At 31.4% G+C, this 27,970-nt stretch overlaps 1 protein-coding gene across 2 annotated transcripts in view; it reads left to right on the top strand.

The window, feature by feature from the left end:
* Nucleotides 1–14,433, top strand: part of LOC142323681 (lysine-specific demethylase 5A-like) — a 180,796-nt gene extending 166,363 nt beyond the window's left edge. The window contains exons 27-30 of one of the 2 annotated variants that reach the window (XM_075363776.1): nt 1,278–1,457; nt 1,685–1,856; nt 3,097–3,263; nt 13,851–14,433. In XM_075363776.1, the coding sequence (XP_075219891.1) occupies nt 1,278–1,457; nt 1,685–1,856; nt 3,097–3,263; nt 13,851–14,006 (675 nt within the window). In that variant the 3' untranslated portion in view covers nt 14,007–14,433. The remainder of the gene's footprint in view (nt 1–1,277; nt 1,458–1,684; nt 1,857–3,096; nt 3,264–13,850) is intronic. The other variant, XM_075363777.1, reaches the window with a different exon arrangement.
* The last annotated feature ends 13,537 nt before the right edge of the window (nt 14,434–27,970 follow it).

The raw sequence follows: 27,970 nt of genomic DNA on the forward strand, positions 1-27,970 counted from the left end.
GATATGTTGATGGAAGAATGAATTTGGAACCGATGGAAGCAGCATTATTTTGAATTTGGTGCTTTCTTATAAATTCTTCAATGTTTGCGTAATTGTCCCTTAAAGGTTTTGTTTAATTTTTTCTCAAATAGTCAAATTTTCTTTGATAACTTTAAGACATGACTAACCGTTGTTGAAAAAGCCTTCCTCCACACAATATTGCATTATTTCCTCATGCCTGATTGAAATTTTTAATTTTGCATACGCATTTCTTGTTTGTCGTTTATTGGAAGATAAAGTCTTCATTTCATGACGCTAATGCGGTTCTCCATGAGGGAAGAAAATTGGATAAAGCCATGGTTCAACATTTTAATCCAATCCATTTACAGTTTTTAAATTTCTTCCTTCTTTATTAGTTATAGTTACAGGAATCAGGAATTACACCATCATCTATTGTTGCAAAAACAACTGCAACGTCATTACATGCTTGCAGATTGAATCTTTGAGAACCAACTCCTGGCTTAAGCCCAAAATGCAATTATAAATTTAAAGGTTGGGCATTACTTTGTTTATGTAATACTGCTCTTTTAACATTTGAAAAACTTTAACTTGGACATTTATCCTCCCCAAAGTGTGTAAAAGAGCTGCTAAACAGGTTGATTTAAGTCTGCAAAGAGTTGTGAATGTTGTTAAACAGCTTCAAAGGGATCAACATTGTAAAGTTGTCTGTAAGTTTGACTTGTATTTGGTTCATTTCTTAAAGCTGTATTGATTTGGTAATAGATTTGTCCTTGGACAACAAAAAGCTGATCTGTTTAATCCAAATTTAATTGTATTAGCATTGAAAGATGCTAAAGTGTAGAGATTGTTATGTATTCTGATATGTTTATGAAATTCAGATATATAAAAAAGCACTGTCATTAGAATACGGTATTCTTTTTGTAGAATGTCAACATTTCCATGCTGGCAGCAACTGCAAAATGATAAACCTTTGTTGCTAATCTTTTTACCTTCAGAATGAAAAGCATTACAATGTATGCATTGTAAATCCACTTGCCCCAGATAATCTCTTCTAAAGTATCATTAATATTGAAACCTGCAGCACCAACTATGTTTAACAAATGATGGAAATTTCACATTTTTTGTCATAGATTCACATTTTCTGCTGCTGTTTCAGTTAACTGTGAATCATAACTCTATGATTTTGTTGTCATTGTTGTTTTTGAGCATTTATTTCAACTCTTTCTGTTTCTGCTAATTGTGCCAGAATAACTTAGTTTATTTGTTGTTTTTTTAAGGATTTGATAGATTTGGGAAGTCCAGCGTTAAGGACGTGCAATTCATTCTCAGATAAGAGTGGAAAACGAAAATATGAGAATACTGAACCAACTCCAATGAAGAGGGTTAAGACAAATAAAGATTCTTGTAGCAAATCTAGTAAAATTGTTTCTCAAGAACCACAGAAGCAAAATCAAAAGGTAAATAAAGACAAATAAATTTATTTGAATATTTATTATTATAATTACTGTATAAATCAAAACATCCAGTAGCGTATCGTCTTATTACAGAATCAGTACTGATAAGGGATCCTAATTTAAGTTAACAAATATTATCTTGTGTAGCTTGTTTAAATGTTAAATTAAGCTTCAAGTTAAAATTTTAATGTATTGTTTTTAATAATAGTATATCTTTATAAATTTTGTAGGGGAGAAAACAGAAACTTGTATGCATTAAGGACGATATCTATGAAGATGATGGAAATAATGTTAATAATTGTGGTAATAATGATCATGATGATGAAGATGGTGATTGTGGAGCAGAGGATAATGAGATAAATGAAGATGAATGTGCTGCACATACATGCTTACACCCTTCAGGTACATATTTTGTTGTTGTATAAAGCAATGATTCCCTAACTTTTTACAACTGATTTCCCCTTTTAGAATAAATATTTAATCAGTGCCACCTCTGTAAATATACTTAGACATAAGACAACAAATTATTTATCAAACATCTATTTCCAAACAGATGCAATTGTACAAAGGTATTAAATTGGTAAATAAGTATTAAAAAAAATCCTGTATAAAAAAATGCATAGTTACATACATTGCTAGAGAAATGAAGATAAGTTAAATATTTGAATTTGAAATGACTCATTTCCAAATAAGCTACTAGTGCAATAAGCCCAAGCAGCTATTACTGCTTATTCTGGTCAGCTGATTTTTTTTTTTGAAGATTTACATTTGTAAATGTAAATGGTAGACATGTCAGGATTCTGAATTTACCATCATAATACATGATTCATGTTGGCTATTGACAAACAAATATGTAAATTCAATTTTTGTATTCTGATAATTTTTCCTGACCTTTTTAATGGATTAGTATGATGCAATATTATGAAGTAGATGGGAGTATATATAGATATAATAAATATTTATAGGAAGTGAAAGAATGTCATGTAAAAGTTAATTCTATGGCTATAGAATACAGAATAGATTAGTTATACTAGGAAATACAACTATATTCAAATTTTATAAAAAAAAAAAGTTAGAAAATTGTAGATGACAGTTATTTTCATTGTTTATATAAACGTTTTTTTTTTTTTTTTTTACTGGAGAATGAAGAAAAATTGTGATTAATTTCATTAAAAAATTCAATAAAAACATGTAGCAGTCAAAATATTTGTTAATTATTTTTAGGGTAATATCATATTTTTGCAAACAGAATCATATTGTAACATTTTTTTTTTAATTGGATCCTTTATATGGCCTTATCAGGATGCATAAATATGGATTTTTTTTTTAGATTAAAAGATGTCTACTTAGAATACTTATTACAAGTATTTTAACTATATTATTCTTGTTGGTTCTTCACAAAGCAATTTTTTCTTTGTTATTTGAAAGTTGCATTCAGACTTTTTTTTTAAGAGAAGTACCTTCTAGTTTCAGAACTGATGTAAATAAACTTCTAATTTTTTTCTCTTATCATCATCTAGAATTTAAGATGGTAGAACATACTTTTACATGGTAAAAACCTACTTCGGTAGCACATGTTAGAAAACTCTGGAAACAAAGTATTGCAGCTAGAATTGTTTTTGACATTACCTTTTTCTAATAGGAAGTGAAGTTGACTGGGTACAGTGTGATGGTGGATGTGAAGAGTGGTTCCATTTGCTCTGTGTTGGCCTTAGTAAGTCTGATATTAATGAGGATGATGATTATATATGTAAACAGTGCACAGCAGCTTGTGAAAATGACAAGAAGGAGGAACAAGATATATCGGAGGTAAGAAGAAAAAGTATTTTTACATATGTTAAGTATAAAATTTTTATACTTATAAACATTTTTAAGGAAAAAAATATATTTATATAAAAATTATCAATTGACATAATATTTGGGTCAATCCATTTGAAGTGACACAAGGGTGGTTGCTTGATCAATTCAAAAAAATTGAAAGTTACCCACTTGCTTCTTACATATCTCAGGACCTTAAAACTATTTCTTTAAATTTTTAATTTAAGCAGTTTACCTATGGTGGTCACTTTTGTTACAGTGTGCACACCTATATCTGTGATTGTAAGGGTTTACAGAAGAAATCATGACTAAAAAGCTATTGGTCTTGGAAGGAAACAAAAAGCAATTTATTTATATTGTCTCAAGGTAAAAGATTGGCCCAGAAGAGAGATTTACCTATCTCTCTTCTTTCTATAAGAAAATTACCAGAAAAGTTTAACTTGAAAAACAGTGAAATTTCACTTTTGGTAATTTTTTTCAAGAGGTAGGGACACAGTTTAAATTATTTTTTTATATGTAGGTATATGTTAGTAGTTTTACTATAAATAATGGTGATAAACTTACCCCTACATTTTTATGAATTTTTGAAAACTAATTTAAAAAAAAAAATACAAATTTTTGAATTTTTGTTATTTATAACATCTTTGTTATTTCTACTACATTTCATTACTTTTGTTTTGTTCTTGCTTATTTTCATGCGATAGTTCTTGCGTAGGACTTCATCTATGCCGTTCATTGTTTCTTCTAAATCCTTTTTACTCTCGGCTAGAATTACTATATCATCAGCAAATCGTAGCATCTTTATCTTTTCACCTTGTACTGTTACTCCGAATCTAAATTGTTCTTTAACATCATTAACTGCTAGTTCCATGTAAAGATTAAAAAGTAACGGAGATAGGGAACATCCTTGTCGGACTCCCTTTCTTATTAGGGCTTCTTTCTTATGTTCTTCAATTGTTATTGTTGCTGTTTGGTTCCTGTACATGTTAGCAATTGTTCTTCTATCTCTGTATTTGAACCCTAATTTTTTTAAAATGCTGAACATTTTATTCCAGTCTACATTATCAAAAGCCTTTTCTAGGTCTATAAACGCCAAGTATGTTGGTTTGTTTTTCTTTAATCTTCCTTCTACTATTAATCTGAGGCCTAAAATTGCTTCCCTTGTCCCTATACTTTTCTTGAAACCAAATTGGTCTTCTCCTAACACTTCTTCCACTCTCCTCTCAATTCTTCTGTATAATATTCTAGTTAATATTTTTGATGCATGACTAGTTAAACTAATTGTTCTGTATTCTTCACATTTATCTGCCCCTGCTTTCTTTGGTATCATAACTATAACACTTTTTTTGAAGTCTGATGGAAATTCCCCATTTTCATAAATATTACACACCAGTTTGTATAATCTATCAATCGCTTCCTCACCTGCACTGCGCAGTAATTCTACAGGTATTCCGTCTATTCCAGGAGCCTTTCTGCCATTTAAATCTTTTAATGCTCTCTTAAATTCAGATCTCAGTATTGTTTCTCCCATTTCATCCTCTTCAACTTCCTCTTCTTCCTCTATAACACCATTTTCTAATTCATTTCCTCCGTATAACTCTTCAATATATTCCACCCATCTATCGACTATCGACTTGTAATTTCTAAAAAATCTAAACGTACTGTAAAATATCCTTCATTGCAATCTGCAATCAGGTCTGTACCTCACAGTGAAATTATTCCAGTTTCTGGGCCACCTGTTAATGTATGTTTCAAAAGCAGCAATGAAGAATCAGGCAGTACTGAAAAGACAACAGTGGGTGAATTAAATTACTTGGTTAGGGATTTAAATTTATAAAAAAATCAAGCTGAACTGTTAGGATCTAGACTACAAGGTTGGAATTTACTTTAAAAAAAATACAAAAATTTTGGGCTTGTGCCCAAAAGCCAACAAAAATAACTTTTTCAGTACTTTATTGATGAAAATAATTTGGTTTATTGCACAAATATTGATGAGTTTATGTTGCACTTAGGATAAGTTCATGAACCTGAGGACTGGCGCCTTTTTATAGATTCATCCAAGTATAGTTTAAAAATGGTTCTACTACACAACAGTAACAAATATCCTTTGATCCCAATTATGGTATTAATTTGAAAGAGACATATGATGTGATGAAAGATGCTCTTGAAAAGATAAATTATAAAAAACATAGCTGGAACATATATGGTGATTTGAAAGTTATAGCTATTTTGTTATGCATGCAGTTAGGCTATACTAAGTACATTTGTTTTCTTTGTGAATGGGACTACTGAGCTAGGGATGAACATTATGTTATCAATGATTGGATGAAATGAGACAACTTAACATCAAATGGGAAAAAAATTATTCATGAGCCCTTAGTTGAACCCAAAAAAATATTTTTACCCTCTCTCCATGTCAAGCTAGAACTAATGAAAAAGTTTGTAAAAGCAATGAAGGATAGTCCCAGATTTTTGTACATCAGGCTGAAATTTCCAGATGTAAGTGAAGGAAAACTTAAAGTAGCAGTATTTGTTGGTCCTCAAATAAGAGAATTGGTCAAAGATGATGTATTTAACTCAATGTTAAGTAATGTAGAAAGTGTAGCTTAGGCTTCATTTAAAGATGTTTGCAAAAATGTCTTGGTAAACAAAAATTTGACAGTTACCACGATATTGTTAATAAATTTCTTACTTCATACAGAGCTGTGGAATGTAATATGTCTTTGAAAATACATTTCCTCCACTCGCATCTGGATTTTTTCCCGGAAAATCTCAGAGATATAAGTGACGAACATGGTGAACGTTTCCATTAAGACATTTCAGTGATGGAAAGCTGGAATTTGTTTCCCCCATCATCATCAGAACATCAAATTCATGATTGATGGTCCCAAACTTAATATTGATTATAAGGACTTAGTAGACATCTTTGTGACAAGGATAACTACAGCTGTATGATGAATATGTGCACCAAATGTCCAGGTAAGCAGGAAGTGTTTGACGTGCTCAACTTTTCTGAAGAGTATGATATGTTGCCAGATATAATAATGTATAAACAGTGGGTAACAACCATAGGATAGAGATGATTACTGTTCTTCAGACCAAAGATGATTTTTTCGAATCATTAGTGGAAAAATTGAAAAAGCTGAAAACTCACCATTTTGTGTCAAAATCATAAGCTGTTTTTCAAGAACAAAAAATCAGAATTTAATGAAGAAGAATGTTTGATGTTGGCAGACTTTGCAGAAAAATGTTTATTTCTTCTTCAAGATGAGATACAAAGCTTCAATTGGGTCAACAGCCAAGCACAGTTCACCCTTTTGTGTTCTATTTCGAGGAAGATGATGTATTACAAAACAAAAGTGTCTGTATTTTAAGTGATCACTTGAAGCACAATACAGAAACATTTTATTGCTTTCAAAAACTTTTAACAGCCCATATCAAGGAAGTACATCAGAACATTAAAAAAAAAACTCATCTATTTTACTGATGTGCCTTTATTTTACTGATGAATTTTTGTAATTTGTGCGGTCACAAAAAAGAATTCGATCTTGAAGCTGAATGTTACTTCTTTGTTTCTTCGCGTGGGAAAAACAAACAACTAAACAAGAGGTGGCAAAGGCAAGCCTGCAAAGGCCATTAAACAGTCAGATACTAAATGTTGATGAAATGTATTCATTTTGTAATCACAAGCTGAAAAACATCAAGTATTTTTTTATTAAATCAGATAAGATAGCTAAATTTTCAGAAACTTTAAAAAACTGTTTTGACTGCTGTGAAAGAGTTATTGATACTAGAAGCTACCATAAGTATGTTCCTGTGTGTTTGATGATCAATGGTGGATAGTATGTGGTAGATATTAGCCTTGAAAATGATGATGGAGTTTAATTTTTTCCACCCAACTGGACCACATACATCATTTCAAAAGTCTTAACAAGACAAAGTGTGGGTACCGATCTGCAAAGTCCTGAGAAAGTTGACATCTTTTGAACTAACTACAGTTGCGAGTCGTTCTCACACAATTTCAAGAGAATTATCAGAAGAGATATCAGAGCCGTTGGTTAACCACACTAAACCATTATAAAAATAAAAATGAATTCTTGAAAAAGAAGTAGGCTACTCATAGAAGTTCAGTTTGGGTAAGTTTTACAAGCATTTTTGAATTAAAATTGTATTAGGTTACTGGCACTGGTTAAGTTGTCATTAAATTATGACTTATCATTAATAATTTAAAAAAAAATTATTTTAAAAATATTGAAAATGTCAACTTCAACAACATAGGGGCTAAATATATAAAAAATGTAAAGTGTAAAGAAGACAAGAAACCCTCTTGGAGCACTTATTTAGCGAGTCAAAATGGTATCATGTTTAACAGGTTTTTCATGATTTTTGAGAGATTATAACTTTTTTATTAGTACAATACAAAAGAAACTTTTTTATTTAGATAAACATCTACAAAAACACTGTAAGTTGCGCAAATTTGAGATTTTTATCACCAGCCCCATCAGAGTTATTTTAGGCCAAAATTTAAATTTAAAAAAAATTAGTTTTCAAAAATTCATAAAAAAGTAGGAGTAAGTTTATCACCATTAATATTATTTATGGTAAAAGTACTAACATATACCTACATATAAAAAAATAATTCAAAATGTGTATGCCATCTTTGCCACTTGAAAAAAATTACCAAAAGTGAAATTTCACTGTTTTTCATGTTCAAATTTATTGGTAATTTTCTCATAGAAAGAAGAGAGCTAGGTAAATAGACCACTGGACCAATCTTTTACCTTGAGAAAATATGAATAAATTGCTTTTTGTTTCATGCTTCCAGGACCAATAGTTTTTTAGTTATGATTTTTTTCATAAATCCTTACAATCACAAAAATAGGTGTGCACACCGTAACAAAAATGGCTGCCACAGGTACACTGCTTAAATAAAAAATAAAAAAAAAAAATAGTTTTAATGTCCTGAGACATGTAGGAAACAAGTGGATAAGTTAAAATTTTTTTGAATTGGTCAAGCAACCAGCTTATAAATTTTTTTTGGAACACTTCAAATGGATTGATCCATTTACCTTTTTAAAGTTAATTGTCACTTATCAACCTGTTTGGTGGTTAATTATTAACCCATTGTTAAAAAATTAAAAAAAAAGCTGCACTTGGTCTTCCAGTTTTGCATCAGTATAAAAATAAATATGTATGTTTTATTGTAACTTTTTCAAATATTTATATATATTTTGGATAGTCAGTCGGTAGAAAAATGTGTAAATGATGCATTGTTGTTTAGAAAATGTTTGAATAAATTGTTGTGTCTGTTCATATTAGTTTTGCCAAAAGAACATCAGTGTATTTGGTATAAAATTATGTTCCATAATCTTTTTCACATTTTATTTTATTTTTTCAGTTTTTATTTAAATTGCTTTTGCTGCCTATTTGTTGCTCAGTTGAAGTGAAAATACAAATTTGTTTGATTTTTTATGTTAAAATATCTTACTTCTCTTTCTCACGTTCAAAGCTTCAAGTATATATGATGAATTTTTAATTTAAAAAAATAAAAAATAAATAAATTTGTTATTTTTACTCATTGTGGAGAGCTTGTTTACACTACTGAATAACAAATATATGTTTTATAAGACAAAATATTTTTATAATAAAAGAGATTTATCTTATTTTACAGGATTTGTTTTACAAAGAATTTATTGAATAGATGGATTTATCACAATAATGTTTAATATGTATACCAGGTGTCCTTAAAAGGTGAGGCCAAATTCTAGGACTTTTTTTATCCATTACTCCCCTGGGCTGGACATACAATCAAGTAAACCTCAGCCCAGGAGAACATCCTTCAACTCTTAAGAGGGCTTCTCCATCTACCAGCATGGCAGTTCAGCTCCCCCAGTGGATCTTTTTTATTACCTGTCTCTGATCTCTAAGAAGAGGTGTACCGGACCTGACTATGTTGTTCCTGGGCCCCTCTCCAGAGACTGAGTCTCAGTCTATACTCTTTAATGCCTTATGCTTCTAACCACTGAGCAGGGAGAACTGGGCTTGACCAAGTCGCCCCCGGCCCCCCAACCAGTAGCCACGTCTGGGTCTTTATTCTGCCTCATCCCTGCTTAAGGACCCTGGAGCCCCCAGTCAATCATCGTAACCAACACACCTCGGCATGTTGGCCCTCATGACCAGAGCTATCTGCCCTTCCCTAACTCTAAAATCCACACCGGTGCCCCTCATCGTCTTTGTTGCATAGCACTTTAGTGGCAAATGAATCAAAAGCCCTCCAGTTTTCATCTGATGTCAAAATAAAAGATATTAAAGTCTCTGGCTGAAGCCCATCCAAGCCAGCCTTTCTTTCTTTCTTTTTCCTGTTTAGCCTCCGGTAACTACCGTTTAGATAGTTCTTCAGAGGATGAATGAGGATGATATGTATGAGTGTAAATGAAGTGTAGTCTTGTACATTCTCAGTTTGACCATTCCTGAGATGTGTGGTTAATTGAAACCCAACCACCAAAGAACACCGGTATCCACGATCTAGTACTCAAATCCGTGTAAAAATAACTGGCTTTACTAGGACTTGAACGCTGTAACTCTCGACTTCCAAATCAGCTGATTTGGGAAGATGCGTTAACCACTAGACCAACCTGGTGGGTTCATCCAAGCCAGCCTGCCCATGTAAAACACACCATTCATCACACTCAAAGATTGTGTGTTCCACACTATCCACCCTACTACAATACATTCAGCAGGGGGAACTACGTTTGCTGAACCTATGCAAATATTCGAAAGTTCTATGAGCTGTTAATATTTGTGTCATGAAGAAATTCATTTTGCCATGACCCCTATTTAGTCAAAGATCTATGTCTGTAATTAGCCACCTGATTCAATTAGAACCTCCACCTGTCATCCATCTCATTTTCCAGGAATTTCTCGTAGCCTCTAGCCTCACATTTCCCCATACCTTCATATTGCTTCATTCGTTCTTTCACTTGCAGTTCAATTGGCATTGCTGAAGCTAGAAAACAGGCTGCGTCATATGAAATGGTCCAATATCCACATATCACGGCCAACAACGTGCGGCAATATAAACTTTGAAGACGAGATAAATTTCTTCTAACATCTTTGGCAGCGCCCCAAACTGGTGCAATATATAGAACAGAAGCAATAACTGTAGACACTATGAATCTTCTTGGAAGCTCTCAAAAGCAGATTGACTAGAAAGCAGCATGTTCAGCGACTTAAAAGTCTTCTCAGATCTCTCACAAGAGTCAAGAATGTGTTGCATAAATTTACAGGGTTTATCAATCCTGACATCTAAATATGTAATGTTTTCACTGAATTGTAACGATTGGTCACCTAGTCTCAGGTCTATTCTGACAATACATCTTTTCCCGGTAGGGTGGTAAACATACATTTCTGTGGAGCAAGCTCCAGCCCTTGATTATCCATCCAGTTACTAATACTAGTTAATGCCATATTGCCACATTACTCTACATCTGCTTTCGTCCTGCCACTCACCGGGACTATGAGATTATCTGTATATGCCACTAATTGGATATCTATCGGCATGGGAAGGTTAAGAACCCCTTTGTACACTAATAACCATCATAGGGGGCCCAGAACTGACCCCTGAGGCACCCTGCCAAAGACTTGGAATCTCAGTTTACCTCCCAATGTGTCGACCTCAATCCACCTCTCAGTCAAATACTCTGCTATTTGTCTTTTCTTAGATCGGGACTAATTCCTTTCCTTGCAAGCGCTGTTATAATTGAATCCCAGGTAACAGACCCGAATGCATTGTATACATCCAGCATAATGATCATGAGTATTTTCCTGGTTCTCCAGGTGTCCCTTTTTCCGTAACAGCCCAGTTGACCACTTTCTGAATAGCCTGCACCGTGGACCATCCTTTCCAGAATCCATACTGACTTGTATGAATGCCAGTACCCACATTAAGCTTCTCAATCATACGAGACGCCAGCATCCTTTCTACTGCCTTCCCCATGTTGTTAATTAATCATAGTGGTCTGTAATCAACATTAGGCATGTTTTCAGCATATTTCGGAAGGAAAACCAACCTTGAATCTTTTGAACATTTGGGGAAGTTTTTGGTCTCAACATGAAAATTTGGTCAGTTTCCAGGGTACTTTACTTGCTAAACCTTTTAAGACTGTGGCCAGTATTCCATCAGGTCCTGGGCTCTTGTGATCACGCAGCAGTTGAATTGCTTTGACTACTTCCTCCTGTGTGAATCTCTTATGATCACAGTTTGTGATTTCAATTAAACCACTCTCCTCCCTATTGAAGAGTTTGGATATCTGTCTAGAAGCAGACTCTTCCATGAGGAAAGGTAATCACCAGCCAAACTGCTTCATCACAATCTGATGGGCCTGCCCCTATGGATTTCCATCGAGTTCACCACATAACTCCCGCCATTTCATCTCTTTTGACTTTTTAATCTCATAGTTCAGAATGTGTCTCACATTGACATAACTCCTGGCAGCCTCTTCATACTCTTCACCGCCAGCCACTCTCAATTGCTGCTTTATGCGTCACAACCAATGTAGGTTCCTCCTAAGTTGAGCAATATTTTTTCGGTCTACTAATACAGCAGATGATGCCTTTGGTATTTGAGCAATCTCCTGTATTATAATCTCTTAAAGAATTTCAAATGAAAGCCTTCAACCATCTGCCAGCTGTCTTGTGACATTGTCTACAACTATTGCAACCTGTCTCCGACTCAATCTCAGTGACCTCTGCACTCCGGCTGTTCTAGTCAGGGTTGTCTTTGATCTCTAACATCGTGGCAAGATGGTCACTGGCCGTGTTGTCCTGCAGGACCCTCCAGCTACACCTGGAGTGGTCCCAGTTTTCACTCAAGATGGTCAAGTCCAGCATGGATTGATGTCCTCTCACTTCAAATGTAGGCATCTGGTTATTCAAGCAGTATAAACCAGTAGACATCATAATTCTGTCAGGACTTCTCCTCTTCTATTCGTGTAATAACTGCCTGCTGTGACAGCCTTACAATTAAGCTTGCCCATCAGGATGACCTCTTTCGGGGATCTTGTGATAACATCATAAAGACTCCACATATAGTTTTTGAAGTCTTGATAGTTGCAATTCGGACTGACGTAAGTTCCTATCTAAACAGCATCTGTCAATTCAATAGCTATGATACCCTGAGCTCTATGAAACACTTTAAAGCCCCATCTGCCACTCATATTGCATATGGCAACATCACCCATCATATCTGAGCACCACTCTTTATTTGCAGCTGTAAACTGATTACGCTCCGTGGTGATTAGGAAGTCAGCTCCCAAACCACTAGCCAGTTCTCCCACTAGATTGTGATAGAAAAACAATAGGACTTGATTCTACTTAACATACTAAAGCAAAAATGCCCAGTGAACATAGGTCCGAAAACACATATTTTTCTGTCTGTCTGCCATTTTGTGTTTTTAAGAAAAAATTTATTTTTCAAGAATGATTGGAGGTAACGTAATAAAATGTTGTACTTTATTTAAAACTAGCATTTTTTAATAGGGAAAAAAATAACGGTACTCTTAATTGAAAAATTTCAAAATGGCGGTTGTTTCAATTTTTCAATTTTAAATATCTTAAAAAATTACGAAAGCATTTTTTTTTTGTTAGTTATGGTAGTTTAAAATAAAGTACAACATTTTATTACGTTGGAGACAACTGTTTTTGAAAAATTATTTTTTTCTTAAAAAATACAAAATGGCAGACAGACAGAAAAATATGTGTTCTTGGGCCTGTGTTCACTGAACTTTTTTTCTTCAGTATGTTAAGTAGAATCACTTCCTAGAGTTTGACCTCGCCTTTTAAGGACACCTGTATATTGGAGTAAACCTGCCTAATAAATGAAGTAAAGATGTAATTAAGTACCTTTTTTTCATAGAAATCAGTCGTTGGTTATTATAAACATTCTGGACTGGCATTTTCCATGATGATATAACTCCATTAATGATACATGACTAGTTTGCATGATAATATATTTCTATAAAAACCAACAAGTCATTTTGGAAATTTGTAGCAAATTAATTTTTATGAAAAATTAAATGTGTTGGCATGAAAGAATGGTTTTCAAGTGTGGTTTCTCAGTATGGTTTTCAATTTATTATAAAATTTATTTATAATTCTAACAAAATCAAGAAACATTGCTGTACTTTTATACATGATTGTTGGCAATGTAAATTATTTAAAACTTTGAACTTTTTAAAATGTCAAACTGAATGAAATTTATTCATAATTTTTAAAAACTCAGTAATGTTTTCTGCCATTCTTGCCCCGTCAGTTATCTTCAATGTTTTACTATAGTTTTCATGACTTAATGACTCCTGAAGATTATGGCAAGAATTACTAAAAAAACTTTTGAGTCTTTTTAAATTTGTTTGGTTTATCAAAAATTTCTTACATTTTAGATGTTTGAAATAACTTATTCATGTGTGGTTTATTTGTCCACTCAACATTTTAAATGTATTTTATACATTTTATATATTTTCAACATTTTATTATGTGTTAACTTAAATAACTTCTATTAACAAAAACAAGTATTATTTTAAGGTAACTACCGAATATCAAGCTACTAATAATGAATGTATGAATTATGATGCTCTTGTATCGTGTGCTACTAGTACTGAAAATGAAGACCAGGATAAACTGCTAACCACAGAGGCTATTATAGAACCAGATATAGTACCAGTCACCACCTCAACATGAGCTGTAGATAGTGGTGGTTCAACAGACACTAATAAAAGGGTGTATTAGTAATAATATCACATTTTTCTGTTATAAAAGTTTTATGTGTAAAAATGTACATTAATTTTATTTTATGTCCAATAAGTAGTCTCATTTTATTATAAATCTGTCATATTTTTATTAGTAGTTTTAATAGTGTGCATTCTGGTTTAGCCTTCAGTAATTAGTTGTTTTCATTAAAATTTTATGGTTTTATGCTTTAGATTAAAAGCATAGTATCTGATTTCTTATTTTAAAGAATTGAACAATCTTATTGACATCAACAGTTTTTTTCTGTTTTACTGGGTTTTTAACTATTTGGAAGTGTTTTATCCCTTCCAAAAATAAAATTAAAAAAAAAACATATTTAATGTTGTATTTTTGGAAACAATAAAATTTATATTTTTGTTCAATATTTATTTTTGTAGACAAATAATTATTTTAAAATGTTTATACTTATATATTTTGTAAATAACTGTACAAAATTGTGTCAATGCATAGCATTAAAATCTATGATTATCATAGAAAAAGTTTTATTAAAATGTTCTAGAATCTATGTTATTTTGTATCTGTACTTTTCTAGTCATAAATTAATGACCAAGAATGGATGATATTTTTGATTATGTATAAGATTATGTTAAGTATGTCGTTTAGTTTTTTATCTATCTTAATTTTTTTCAAATTAAATGGGATTTAGGTTTGTTTATTACTTCATTAACAAAATAGGAAATACACTTAATTTTTTTTTCACCAGTATGTGACATGTAGTATCTAACAAAACATTCCAATTTATTTAATTACAGTATTGTTTAATTTATTTAGTTGTGTCACATCTGTTGATCCATTTTTTGAATTCTATTTTGTTATTATATAGTATTTAAATGCGTTATGGCAAGAATGTAACAAGTCACACTTTTGTGATGATCACTTAATTTTTATTTTTAACACTTATCTATAAAACCAATAAAAACAAAAAAAAAATATTCAGTTAATTAATTTTTTTCATATTAATACATTCAGGCACAATTTTTCAGTGTAAATTTGAAAAACCTATTAAAAATTATTTAGCAACTAAACCTTGAAAGTTTAACGCCAAGGTTGTAGCAATAAGTGTCATGCTAAAATCTTCTCATCCTGTAAATTATTCCCAAACAGACATGGGTTTATCCATCTGGTTCTGTCATACATTAGTGCCTTGTATAATTCTTCTCTTTCTTTATTTTAAATATTTCTTTGTTTATTTTTAAAATCATAAAAATTGAATAAGTTTTTTATTATGGCACATTTAACAGCGTTTTCTAGTACTAATTACTTTCGTAGCTAAATCAGCTCTATAATAATGAAAAGAAGCTGATATGTTATTAATTGGGTTGAAATTTTATTTTACTATATATTATGTAATAAAATTTAATGTATTTGCAGTGATCCTGATAAGAATATTAAATTTGAAACTTAAGGATTAATTTATTTGCATCTAATGATCTTCTTAAGTTAAATCTTCAAATAAAAATTTAATAGCAAAACATTGTTTAGCTAAATAATATGATGTCAAGCTGCATTAAAGATTAAAAGAACAAAAGGCAGATGACAAAGTGGATTAAAACATAGAGTTTTCTGACTATATGGAGGAAAAAATGTTTAAGTTAAAAGCGTAGTGTTAGAAATATTGATGATCTTTGTTGTCGCTTTGAAAGACAGGGTCAGACAAGATTTTCAATTTTATACCGAAATGAATGCCTGTCTGCTCTTTTTCATTCAGTTTTTAGTACAATGTAAGCATTTTATTTATTATTTTTTTTATAAAATTTTTAACTGTTAGTGATTTTTTTATAAATTACTTAGATCTTATTAGATAAATCTATGCTTTTTTTTAGTTTCAATTTCTTTCTATATGCATGCATGTAATGTTATTAAAATTAACATACCCAATATTTCTAATTTTATAAAAATTTTATTTAAACAGTTTTACATTTTTTATAAATTATTCTGGGAACAATGTATAAGCACACTAATCAGAGATCAGCTAATAAACTAGAGGCCAAATATCACTTATAAACATTTAGAAAATAAAATTATTTTTTGAAATTTGCATTATATGAGGTTTAACATATTAAATTCTTTACAAGGATAGATTTCAGAGAGATTCTAATTCCAACATGCTGTATCTGGTATCAAAAAATCTGTATCATGTGATGGATCAAAACTGAAACACCTGTAAGCGCAAGTTATTTGAGAAACGATTCTTCTAGTCTAGGTATCAACTCAGTCCATTCATCCATTTTTTAAGATATTGTGCAAACTTTTAAATAGTAGTTACAGGAAGGTAACAAACAAACAAACAATAGTAATTTATTGTTTGTTGACAAAATTAGTTAACTTTTACCAAATGAGGTGAACAGTTAACAAAAAAATAAAAGAATTCTAAAATGTATAGTCATCTTTGTTGAACCAGTTTGTTGTTTCTGTTGTAATGAAACTGCAAAATAAGAGTACTGATTCTACAAACTTTTCTATCTCACAAAAAATATTTGATTAGGATAGCTTCATACCATCTCCACTTAAAAGTTCCTTCTTGTAGTGAATTTGTCAACTCAAAATGTGTGGATTGTTACATTCTTGTTACAAGATCTTCTTTAATTTTAATCTTTTTTAATATTATCATTAATTTTGCTCTGAATTTAGTGTAATTAATGAATGATTATTTAAAAACCAAAGTAACTTGCAGTTTTGGAGAAGTCTTTTTGTTTTTAGTACTTACAAATATTTATCTGTTAGTATTTAATTATGAGTATTCATTAACATTTTTTTATACTATTATAGTTGTTAATGTAATGTACTAATGAAACAAAAATTAATCATAAGTATTTTGCCTATTCAGTATTTATTATTTATTGTTAGAGAAATAATAAAGTGTTAATTTCATATTAATATTCAATAATGTAGTTAAAACCATATTTAGCTCAGTTTTTACACGTTGTTTTTACTTCTATGACTAAGATTTTTATTTGTTTATTTGGTGTAGTAATTGTGTTTATTAGATTAATTCTAAATAAATAGACTTTCAAGGAATTTTGCCTAACAGGAAGCAGTTATGGATTAATTATGTTTGATTTGAAATATGTTGTAATAGCACATGTATTCAATTATTCAGCATAAAATTTTGTCTTTTAAGTTTAATACCTGATTTTTTAGTTGAATATTGGTTCACACTAGTTTTTTCTGGTGGATTCAGTTGGTTTTTCAAACCATTGTCTATTAGTGTTTTGTATTTAATTTGTATGTAACTATCTGTCACCATCCTGTTTAATTTCCATATGATTTGGCATTATTGGTTACCTGATAGTGATTGGATGAACAGGACTCTACTGTAATCTCTTCATAGATGAATTGTTAAAGAATTTAACAATTTTTCTTAGATTTTATGTTCTCATAAATACTTTCTATCTGTTATTATTATTGTATTCTTAGTTCTAGATTTGCCTTTATTAATTGGTTTTGGTTTTGTTTTTGCACTTCGAAAACAGTTATTTTTGTGTCATCAGTATTGTTCATTTTAATCCTTTTATCATATTTTTAGTGAAGTTTTTTTAAATCTAGACCTTTTTCTGTATGTTGTTTTGTTTCATACCATACTAATCATAATGAGGTGATGTCATGTAATAAAAAACACTTTGACAGTTTTTACTAAAATTTTGTAAGTTTATAGATTAAAATCTGTGTTATTTCAGCTATACATGTTTTCTAGGTAAATATAGGAAATAATAACTTCCATCTATTATATATGCAGGTGAAATTGCATAGGAATTATTTTATTATATACAGGATTAATTGAGTTGATAAATACTACTTGAAAACTTGTATGTTGCAAAATTAGTTTTTGTATGTTGATTTAATGTTAATTTATAAATTGTGAAATTGTTTTGTTTAAGGACAACATATAAAATTTAATAATTGAAGTATGCATTTAAAATTAAAGGTATAAAACAGAAGTAGGTTATTCTATTTAAATATTATTTTAAAAATTAGTTCCAGAGTTTCAGGAATAACATATTTCTTAAGAGTATTGGCAGAAGACATATTTCATACTTCATTGGGATTAAACAATGTGTAGTGATTTCAAGCTTTATGTTTGTGTTAGCTCGCACTCAAATGTTTGCACATGTGCTGTTTGTATTTTCATTCTGTAAATTTGCTCTGAATCTACATGATTTTAATATTTTTTTAGCAAACAAATGTAATCCAGATGTCAAAGGTTTGGCCTCATACTACGTTTGTCATCTGATAGCTTCATTTGTCATTATTTTGTTTAGATCCACGAAACCAATATTACTTCTGTCACTAATTTTTATATATTAAACATTCCTTGAAGTGAAAACTAACAGTAAAAATGGCCCAGGCCCATGGTAAAGTAAAAATCTACCTACATTTGCAAATTTATAAATGATACATTTCATACTTAAGACTAATTCATGAAGTTTGAAGAAAAAATAAAACATCCCAATTTTAAATATAAATTAAAAAATAAACCTAGAATGATTTATTATAACCCAGAGTTGTGTTTTAATAAATAAAAAAACCTAAAGCTTGCTTTCTTATATTTTATAGTACTGTAATCAGATAGCAATCTGACTGTTTTATTTGTTGTAGTTGTTTACCAAATTCTGCAATCTCAGATTCAAAGCAAAAGAATATATTTTTTTAAAGGAATATCTTTAAAAAAAGATGTAAGGTAAGAATTTATATTAACATTCAATGCCACTCTTAATAAACTGGTTCTTGTCAAAGTTGTATAATGCTGGATGAAGTTATTGTTTTTCTAGGTAAATGCACACTATTGACTGTTTTAGGTCGATGAATCTTGTACTCTAATCTTCTCAGAAACAAGCTAAGTCAGTTTTGCAGGAGATGCTCATAGCAACATTCAACTGATTTATTTTTTAAAGTTTTTTGTTGGCAATTATAGAGGTTTTGTGAAACGTTTCCTTAATAAAACATTTTTTAATTCATTTTTTAAAGAATCCTTTTTTTTATGAAATGAATCATTCACTTAGTCTTTAATGACTGTTTAAAAATTTGATATTTTTAATTTACTGTTGAGTTTTTTTATGTTAGAGATGTATTTATAAAACGATGTGAATATTGTATGTACAGTTTTACTGTATGTACAGTGCATGTTTATATTTGTATAATTTTTTTGTTTTGATTCATTCTTTTTAAAAATTGTACTTGAATTATTCAAATTACCTGTATAATTAATTATTATATCAAGAAATATTTTCTTTCTTATGTTTTAATGTATGCAAAGTTATATGGAGTTAAATTTAAGTCCATTTTTTTTAAATTTTTTTTTTATTTACACTTTGTTTGATTTTAATTTTTTTATTATTACTATAAGTATTATTATACCAACTTTTTATTGACTTTCCATATAATCTTTTTCCATGTGATATTATATATCATTATGAAAATAAATTGTTAACCAGATTTTTTAAAACTATTTAAGGAATGTTTTACTTATGTACCAAAAGAAATTAATTTTTTAACAATTATTTTTTATAAATTATAAAATGTATTAAATGTAGATTGTTTAAATGCTAATATTTGATTATATAATTTAATAAATGTTGTTAATAGTTTAAGGTGTGTATAATAACTAATTTTCACTCCTATATAATTCATACATGCTATATTCATCATGCCTTTATTTTTGTAATAACGCAGAAGTATGTCCACATGTGTACAAAGTTAATGTAGCATGAGTTTTTTTCTAAAAAAAGGAGAAAACATGTAGTATTTATTTGCTGTTTATGTATAGTGTTATTTAATAATCTTGTGCTATAAGTGCTGCAGCGAGTTGAGATTAGCATTGAGGGCATGCTATTGAAGGATAAATAAATGTAGAAGTTTTATATTACTAATTTTACTAATTCCTATTGCATTAGCTCTCAGGTTTTATAAAATTATACCATGATAATTGTAAATTTTATTTTTTTTATGAAAACTAAAAGATCTCACTACAATTTTATAAATGAACTGATTATTTTTTCTTTAGTTAATAAATAAACATATATTTTTTATTTTGTATTTGTACATTATGTATGTTCATTGATTTAGAATTAAAATTGTTTCGTTTTTAAGTGTTTTCCTGTCTTGTGCAAGTCATCTGAAATGTTTATGAATTTGTAGTATAACTTCCTAGCAGTTTGTAATAATTATCAATAATAAAGAAAAAAAAATTACTTGCTGCTTATTTTTCTTTTAAAAATGTTCACATTAGCACATTCATGGTGTGCACTGCTTCATCAGATGTATTAAAACTTAAGAATTTAAAAAAGAAGGATGTTGTTTCTTCTTAGTCAGATTGTTAAAAATCTGACTAAAATCAAATTAGCAAAAGCGCCATTGTAAACAGTTTTAAAAGAAAAATAAGCAATAAGTCGTATTTTTTAAAATATTTATTATTGATAATAATCATCTCAAATCATATCACAATTGATGTAAAGAGTGTAGTCATTAGAATGCTTCATTATTTTAATATAAAAAAAGTCATTTTTCAGAAAACTATACAACACTAAGCGTTTGCTATATTTTATTGCACGACCTCCCTTATCCGCTTTTGTATGTATTCGTATTGTCTGCAGGATTTATGTTTAGTGGTACTAAACAGTAATATGTCCATCCATGTTTGTGTCCTGAACACCTATTAACTTTTTGTTAGAGCTCTAATACATAATACTATATTTTGAATGGGAATGTATTCATGCAAAATAAATATTCAGCTGGCATAGTGGTGTGGCAACACCATTGCCATTCTTATTATCACATTGCCAGTTCTTTGAATATTGCTATTATCCTCATATTGTGTAAAACTGATTAGCTTTACATGAAGCATCCTAGGTAGTAGTGTGATATAAATAATCAAAGAGGGTGTTGTTATCTATCTCAAATGCATGGTTGACATGAAGCACAATCTGCTGTTACTCTTGTCCACAAAGTATTAATAACAGTAAGGATTAACAGTAAGTTATTAGTAAGGATAACAGTATATCCTGTTATTCCATGAAACCACCATCTTCAGAAATATCCTGCCTGGTTATAAGGTGATTCAGAGAAAAAGGAGAGCCTTAGTATGCATACTGGATTAATGGACTAACTTCAATGGGAGAAACAGATTTTTAAAGTAAAATAATGCAATAAATAGTGTGCATTTACTTGGTATATACATATGAATATTTTTCCTTTGGTTTAATTTTGTTAGTCTGATGGCTAATTGTTCTTAAACAAAAGTTTGATCTTTTTTTCCTACAATAAAAATTTATACAATTTGCCATACATTTTTTTAACGAACTCTTTTAATGTATTACTGTGGTCATACATTTTTCAACTTAGTATCTAATTGCTGACCAACATTGCTAAACAACAGAGGGTTATTCTGTCATGATAAAATAAATAATTACATCTTTTACTTTGATCTGTACATCATATAGATAATCTCATTATAAGACAAATTATAAATAATAATCATCATATGGTGTTCTGCTAGGAGGCAGGTCTCTTATACCACTGCTGTATCCAACCATTTCTGTCCCAAGCCTTTTCTTTCATCCTCTTGTAATTTTCAATTTTACATCACCTATTAACTTCAGCCTTCTTCTTCCTTTCTCCTTCTACTGAACCTTCCATGCAGTTGTTGAGATTACTCTTCTTCTAACCATACGAGGTCTGTTCAGAAAAATAATTGAATATTTTTAATTATGCACCAATGGAGATATTTAGTGATGTGCAGTTGGCATCATTGTTTTCCGCATAACCTCCTCTGTGACTACATGTTCTTGGATTGTTGATATTTCATTTAGTTTTTGTGTTATTGTTATTTGAGGACAACATGGGTAGGTGTTAGTAGCAAATTTTTGTATTGTGCAATTTTCAGGAGTAATGATACATTGTAAAATTTAGCATGAAACTGGGGAAAACGTTTTACAGAAACGTTTCAACTTTTGAAACAATCTTACGTAGATGATGATCTGGGTTGTATGCAATGTTACAAATTGTTTTCATGATTTAAAAGTGGTCATCAGTCAGTTGAAGATGATCCTTGAACAGGAAGACCTTCGACTTCAACCTTCAACTGCAACTTATGACACCCGTGTTCAGATAACATTGATAAACATAATTTTTGTTTCCTAACATGCAATACATGATTTTAATCTGTTTTTTGATGCTGAAAATGAATATGAACTCAGAATCTTTCTATCACCTTCCATTTTTAAAAAATTTTTTAATTTTAATTAAAGAATTTTTTTCATTTCTCACCGTGTAGTTAGTATTTTAAGCCCCTATATTGTATTTTGTTAGCTCATTTTTTATTGTTTAATTTGTTAACATAATTTGTAAGCTATAAATAAACAATACTAGACAAATAATTAAGTCATATTATGACATCATATCTAATACTGAAGAGTGAGCCTTCATGGACAAGATTAATCATGTCTGTGCAGGTCAAAACATGTAGCTAAAAACACAGCTGTGTTATTTGTGTTAAACACTGGATTTAGGAATGAATTAATTTTGTTCAGTCTTATTGCTGTCTTAAGTTTGTTAACAGTGCAGCGTCATAATGCCTTGAAATTGTGTAAATGATATGGATGCCTTTTGTTATGTATATGGTGAGTTTACCGTAAAATCAAATAGAAAAAACATTACACCTTTAATTAAAAAAGCATATCATTTGTACTTTCAGTGTAAAATTGGTGATCAGGATAAGACGTGGGCTCATATAGTATGGACTAATTGTTCTGTATATTTAAGAGGATGGCTGAAAGGTACACGGAAGGCTTTGTCATTTGGTATACCTATGGTTTGGTATGAACCAAAGGCTCATATAACCGATTGTTACTTTATTTTAACAAGTGTGTCTGTAATTTCTAAAAAATCTAAACATATTCTAAAATATTCTTCATTGCAGTCTGTAATCAGGATTGTACCTCACAGTGAAATTATTCCAGTTCCTGGGCCACCTGTGAATGTATGTTTCAAAAGCAGCAATGAAGAATCAGGCAGTACTGAAGAAGACAACAATAATTTTGATTTTGAATTATCTTCCAATAAGCCACATCTTATATCACGAGATGAATTAAATGACTTGGTTAGGGATTTAAATTTTTCAAAAAATCAAGTTGAACTGTTAGGATCAAGACTGTGAGGTTGGAATTTACTTCAATAAAAATACAAAAATTTCAGGCTTTTGAAGCCGACAAAAAGAACTTTCTCACTACTTTATTGATGAAAATAATTTGGTTTATTGCACAAATACTGATAAGCTTATGTTGCAGTTAGGACAAGTTCATAAACCTGAGGACTGGTGACTTTTCATAGATTTATCCATGTATAATTTAAAAGTGGTTCTACTACACAACTGTAACAAATATCCTTCAATACCAATCGCTTATGGTATTAATTTGAAAGAGACATACGATGTGATGAAAGATGTTCTTCAAAAAATAAATTATAAAAAACATAGCTGGAACATATGTGGTGATTTGAAAGTTATAGCTATTTTGTTAGGCGTGCATTTAGACAATACTGAGTACATTTGATTTCTTTGCGAATGGGACAGCCGAGCTAGGGAAAAATCTTATGTTACCAAAGAATGGAAGAAATGAGACAAACTGCAAATGGGAAAAATATTATTCATGACCTTAGTAATCCCAAAAAATATTTTTACCCTCTCTCCATGTCAAGCTACGACTAATGAAAAATTTTGTAAAAGCAATGAAGAAGGAAAGACCTGGATTTTTGTACATCAGGCAGAAATTTCCGAATATAAGTGAAGGAAAACTTAAAGAAGGAATATTTGTTGGTCCTCAAATAAGAGAATTGGTCAAAGATGATGTATTTAACTCAATGTTAAATAATGTAGAAAGTGCAGCTTAGACTTCATTTACAGATGTTAAAGATCTGTAAACATCATATGCGAAATCATTGCAAAAATTTTCTCAGCAAACAAAAATCCGACAGTTACCACGATATTGTTAATCTACTTCTTACTTCATACAGAGCTATGGGATGTAATACGTCTGAAAATGCATTTCTCTACTCGCATCTGGATTTTTTACCAAACAACCTCGGAGATATAGGTGACGAACATGGTGGATGTTTCCACTAAGACATTTCGGTGATGGAAAGCTGCTATAATGAGAAATGGAATTGTAACATGCTAGCCGATTACTGTTGGACATTGATTCGGGATGTGCCTGAGACTATTTATAAAAGAAAAGCATCAGCGAAATCATTCTAACACAGGTATGGCCATGCAAAATTATAAATTTTACAGATTTTAACTATATTTTCCCTTAATTTTTTTTGAAGCGTAATTTATTTAAAATTAAGGGTGATAGAAAAATTTTATTTACAGATCTATAATGTATGCAAAAAAGCAATTCAAGAAATGGTATCACACTTATAGAAACATTAAACAAATCTTGTTTTGTCTGTCAGTGTAATCAATGATCTGTTGTGTGCAAATTGCTGATTGACTGTCAAAGAACTTGCAGAAGAGATTAGCATCTCAATTGAATCAAGTCATGACATTTTAACTGAAAAATTAAATATGCATTGAGTTGCAGAAAACCTTTTTCTCGTTTTATGGTCAAACAGCAGAAAGAAAATTGATTGGAAGTTTGTCGGCAACTTCTTGAACAAGCCAGTGACAATGAAACATTCATGCAAAGGATCAAAACAGGAGGTGGAAGCTAGGCTTATGGTTACAACATTGAGACAAAAGTTCAATCATCACAATGGATCATCAAAGGATCTCCACAGCCCAAGAAAGCACATCAGTCTCAATCCAATGTCAAAGTGATGCTCTATTTTTTTCAGTTTTAATGGAATTGTGCATTTTGAATTCCTGCCTCAAGGTAAAATAGTGAATTGTGCATACTATCAAGATGTTTTACAATGGTTACATGAAAAAATCCACAAAAAGAGAATACAGTTGTGCTGAGAAAACTCATGGTTCCTTCACCATGATAATGAGCTTGCACACTCAGCTTCGTCAATTCATCAGTTTTGGCCAAAAATCAGATGACTGTCCTCCCTCAGCCTCCCTACTTGCCAGACCTAAATCCTTGCTATTTTTTCTTATTTCCGAAATTAAAATTGGTTATGAAAGAATGCTGTTTTGAGACTATTGATGATATTAAAGCAAATTTTTCATGGACCTTAAAGGTCATTTCAAATGAAGCTATCCAGGCCTGCATCACAAAGTGGAAACATTGCAGGGAAAAGTGTGTGAATAGTGGGAGGGAGTACTTTGATGGCAACAAGGATCAACAGTCTGTAAAATTAATAATAAAGATTAAAAAATATAAAGTTTGGTTATTTTCTGAACAGACCTCGCATATTCTTACCAGTTTCCTTTTTTTTATGTACTTCTGGCATGAGTGCTCTTTCTTCTTTAATCCTGTTCATTACTTCCTCATCCTTGCTCTATCCATCCATCATACTTTCTCCATCCTTCTTCTTATCCATATCTTAAAAGCCTGAATCCAGCCCTTCTCCCACTTCTTCATCATGCATGCATGCTTCACTTTCACACAACAAGGGACTCTATACATAGCATTTGACTAACCTCTTCCTTGACTATAAGTCCAGATTTTTACTACATTGTAACTACATTTTCTTACTGAAGGTAAGTACTTTCCTTTTCTTTTTCATGCTACTTTTCCCTTTCCCGTTTCTTTTCCATAGTAAAATAAATAGATTAATATTGGTGAATTAGTAAATGCTACATCATCATTACATAAGGTTATTTGTTCTGAGGTATGTCCCTTGCATCATGTCTGTCTCCATTCTGTTCTGTTTCCAGATAATCTTTTGGATTCTTGGTAACTGCCATTACCTTTTAGATTGTCTAATTTTTAATATTCCCCTGACGGTGAGTCTTATTCTTTAAGACTTTGGGGTTTGGTGACCCCACCGCCCTAGCCTCTGCAGGTTTTCTTCATACTACACACAGAGCTGCAGAACATTCTACACAATAGACATATATTACACCACACCAAGAATATTACATAAATTACAGCACATACCCTTACACAACAACATTCTACAATGTTTCTTACATTTATACTCGGTGGTGTTGCGACATCTTACGAAACGCAACCGTACCCCAAGGTGGAAACTTGCCATTCACTCTTCATGCCGATGGGTTAATGGCTCTTCGTAGCAAGTCTCAAACGATGTCCTCTAGGCACTTGGGTGAACTCAATTGTATTTAGCTGTAACTCTAGTATGCTTGCGCTCTGCTGGAGTGGTCTGTTATATCACTGGTACTCGGGACCAAAATTACAAGTCCACAAAAATTCATTTGATAGTTGGTGATCCATCTAAAAAAACCACCAACTTTAGTCTTGTGAAGAGTCCTCGCTCAGCTTTGCCTGATGAGAATAGTTCTGAACTATCATGTCAAGTCTACAGTATAAGAACATCAGATTTGTTGTTCTTCAAAATAAACAGGAAGGTCCCTTCATACGGTCTCGCCTTTCCTGATTAATAAAGTTGTAAGCGGTTCCCCGAAAAACATCAGGAAATTGTGAAACGGTTCAATTCTTATTGAAACATATAATGATGAGCAGAGTTGATCTCTTTTACGACTTAATAATATGGGTGGTATAAACGTAAGTGCGTGTGCCACAAAACATTGGATACAAGCTGATGGGTAATTTGTTGCCGTGACCTTATGGATATGGATGTTACGGAAATTGCTGATGAGCTTCGTCCCCAATAATTTTTAATGTTAAGCGAATAATGAAACGGCAGAGCAGAATGGAAAAATCAAAACCTCTTATATTGACTTTCAACCTTCCAGTACCACCGGAAAAAGTAAAAGTATGTTACCTCTTGGTTCGATTACGACCTTTCATTCCTAGCCCACGGCGATGTTTCAAATGTCAAGCATATGGCCACACTACACATCTTGCCCGAATACCAGTGGATCACATACAGCTCACTCCCGAGATTGCCCAACTTTTAAAGAAGAGAAGGCAATTCTAAAAATATGTACGGAGCAGAAACTATCTTTCTCAGCCGCACGAAGAAAATATAAAAAGATACAAAACTCTCGTAACCTGGTTAAATCAGATGTTTCTTTCGCTGCCGCTACATCAAGCAAAGGCCTTGCAAATGCAGGTAACCAATAGAGCGGATCTTACAATGAGCTGAAATGCTCATTGATACGTTACCCTATCAGGTGGCTTCTCTTCAACTACTTCTGAACAAAAATGAATAAGAAGTTGTTAGTTGCAGCTAGTGAAACTAACATTAGTGGGATCCCTCTTAAAGTTCTTGTCCCCAAAGGTTTTACCTGTACGGGCAGGAGTAAATACAGCTGACGGTAAGCCACCTATCAAACTCTCATTAAGGGAGGCCACACAACCAATCCCTCTGGGATCGTTTACTACTTCTCATTTTTCAAATACCCTCCATCACCTCGTATACTGGAGGATATGATTGAGGAACCGCCAACCCCAAGGCATCGGAGTTTTTTAAAATCAAAAATTCGAAAAATGAAAACCGAATCGCCTACAACTAAATTTTACCTATTTATCTGTATTTATAGTTACATTTATTCATGAACATTATTAAGTGGAATGTTAAAGGTCTTCGCTACCGCATTAAAGATGTTAGTGTTGATTCACGCACACGAACCATTAATAATGTGCTTCCAAGAAACTCATCTACTACAACAAGATGCGTTAACATTTCTGTGAGAGATACGACGTCTCGAGGACAGCAGAGAATGGTGGAGTTGCTGTTTTCATGCGGAATGAGGTGTCTACTGCAAGGGTACTACCTTCATTCCCGCTGTTGTTGTAAAAATCTCTGTCCCCTTTAAATTGCATATCTGCAATTTGTATCTCTCGCCGAACTCTGATTTCAACGCTCCA

The sequence above is a fragment of the Lycorma delicatula genome, chromosome 4 (genome assembly GCF_047948215.1).
Source record: "Lycorma delicatula isolate Av1 chromosome 4, ASM4794821v1, whole genome shotgun sequence".
In the NCBI taxonomy this organism is placed as follows: domain Eukaryota; kingdom Metazoa; phylum Arthropoda; class Insecta; order Hemiptera; family Fulgoridae; genus Lycorma; species Lycorma delicatula.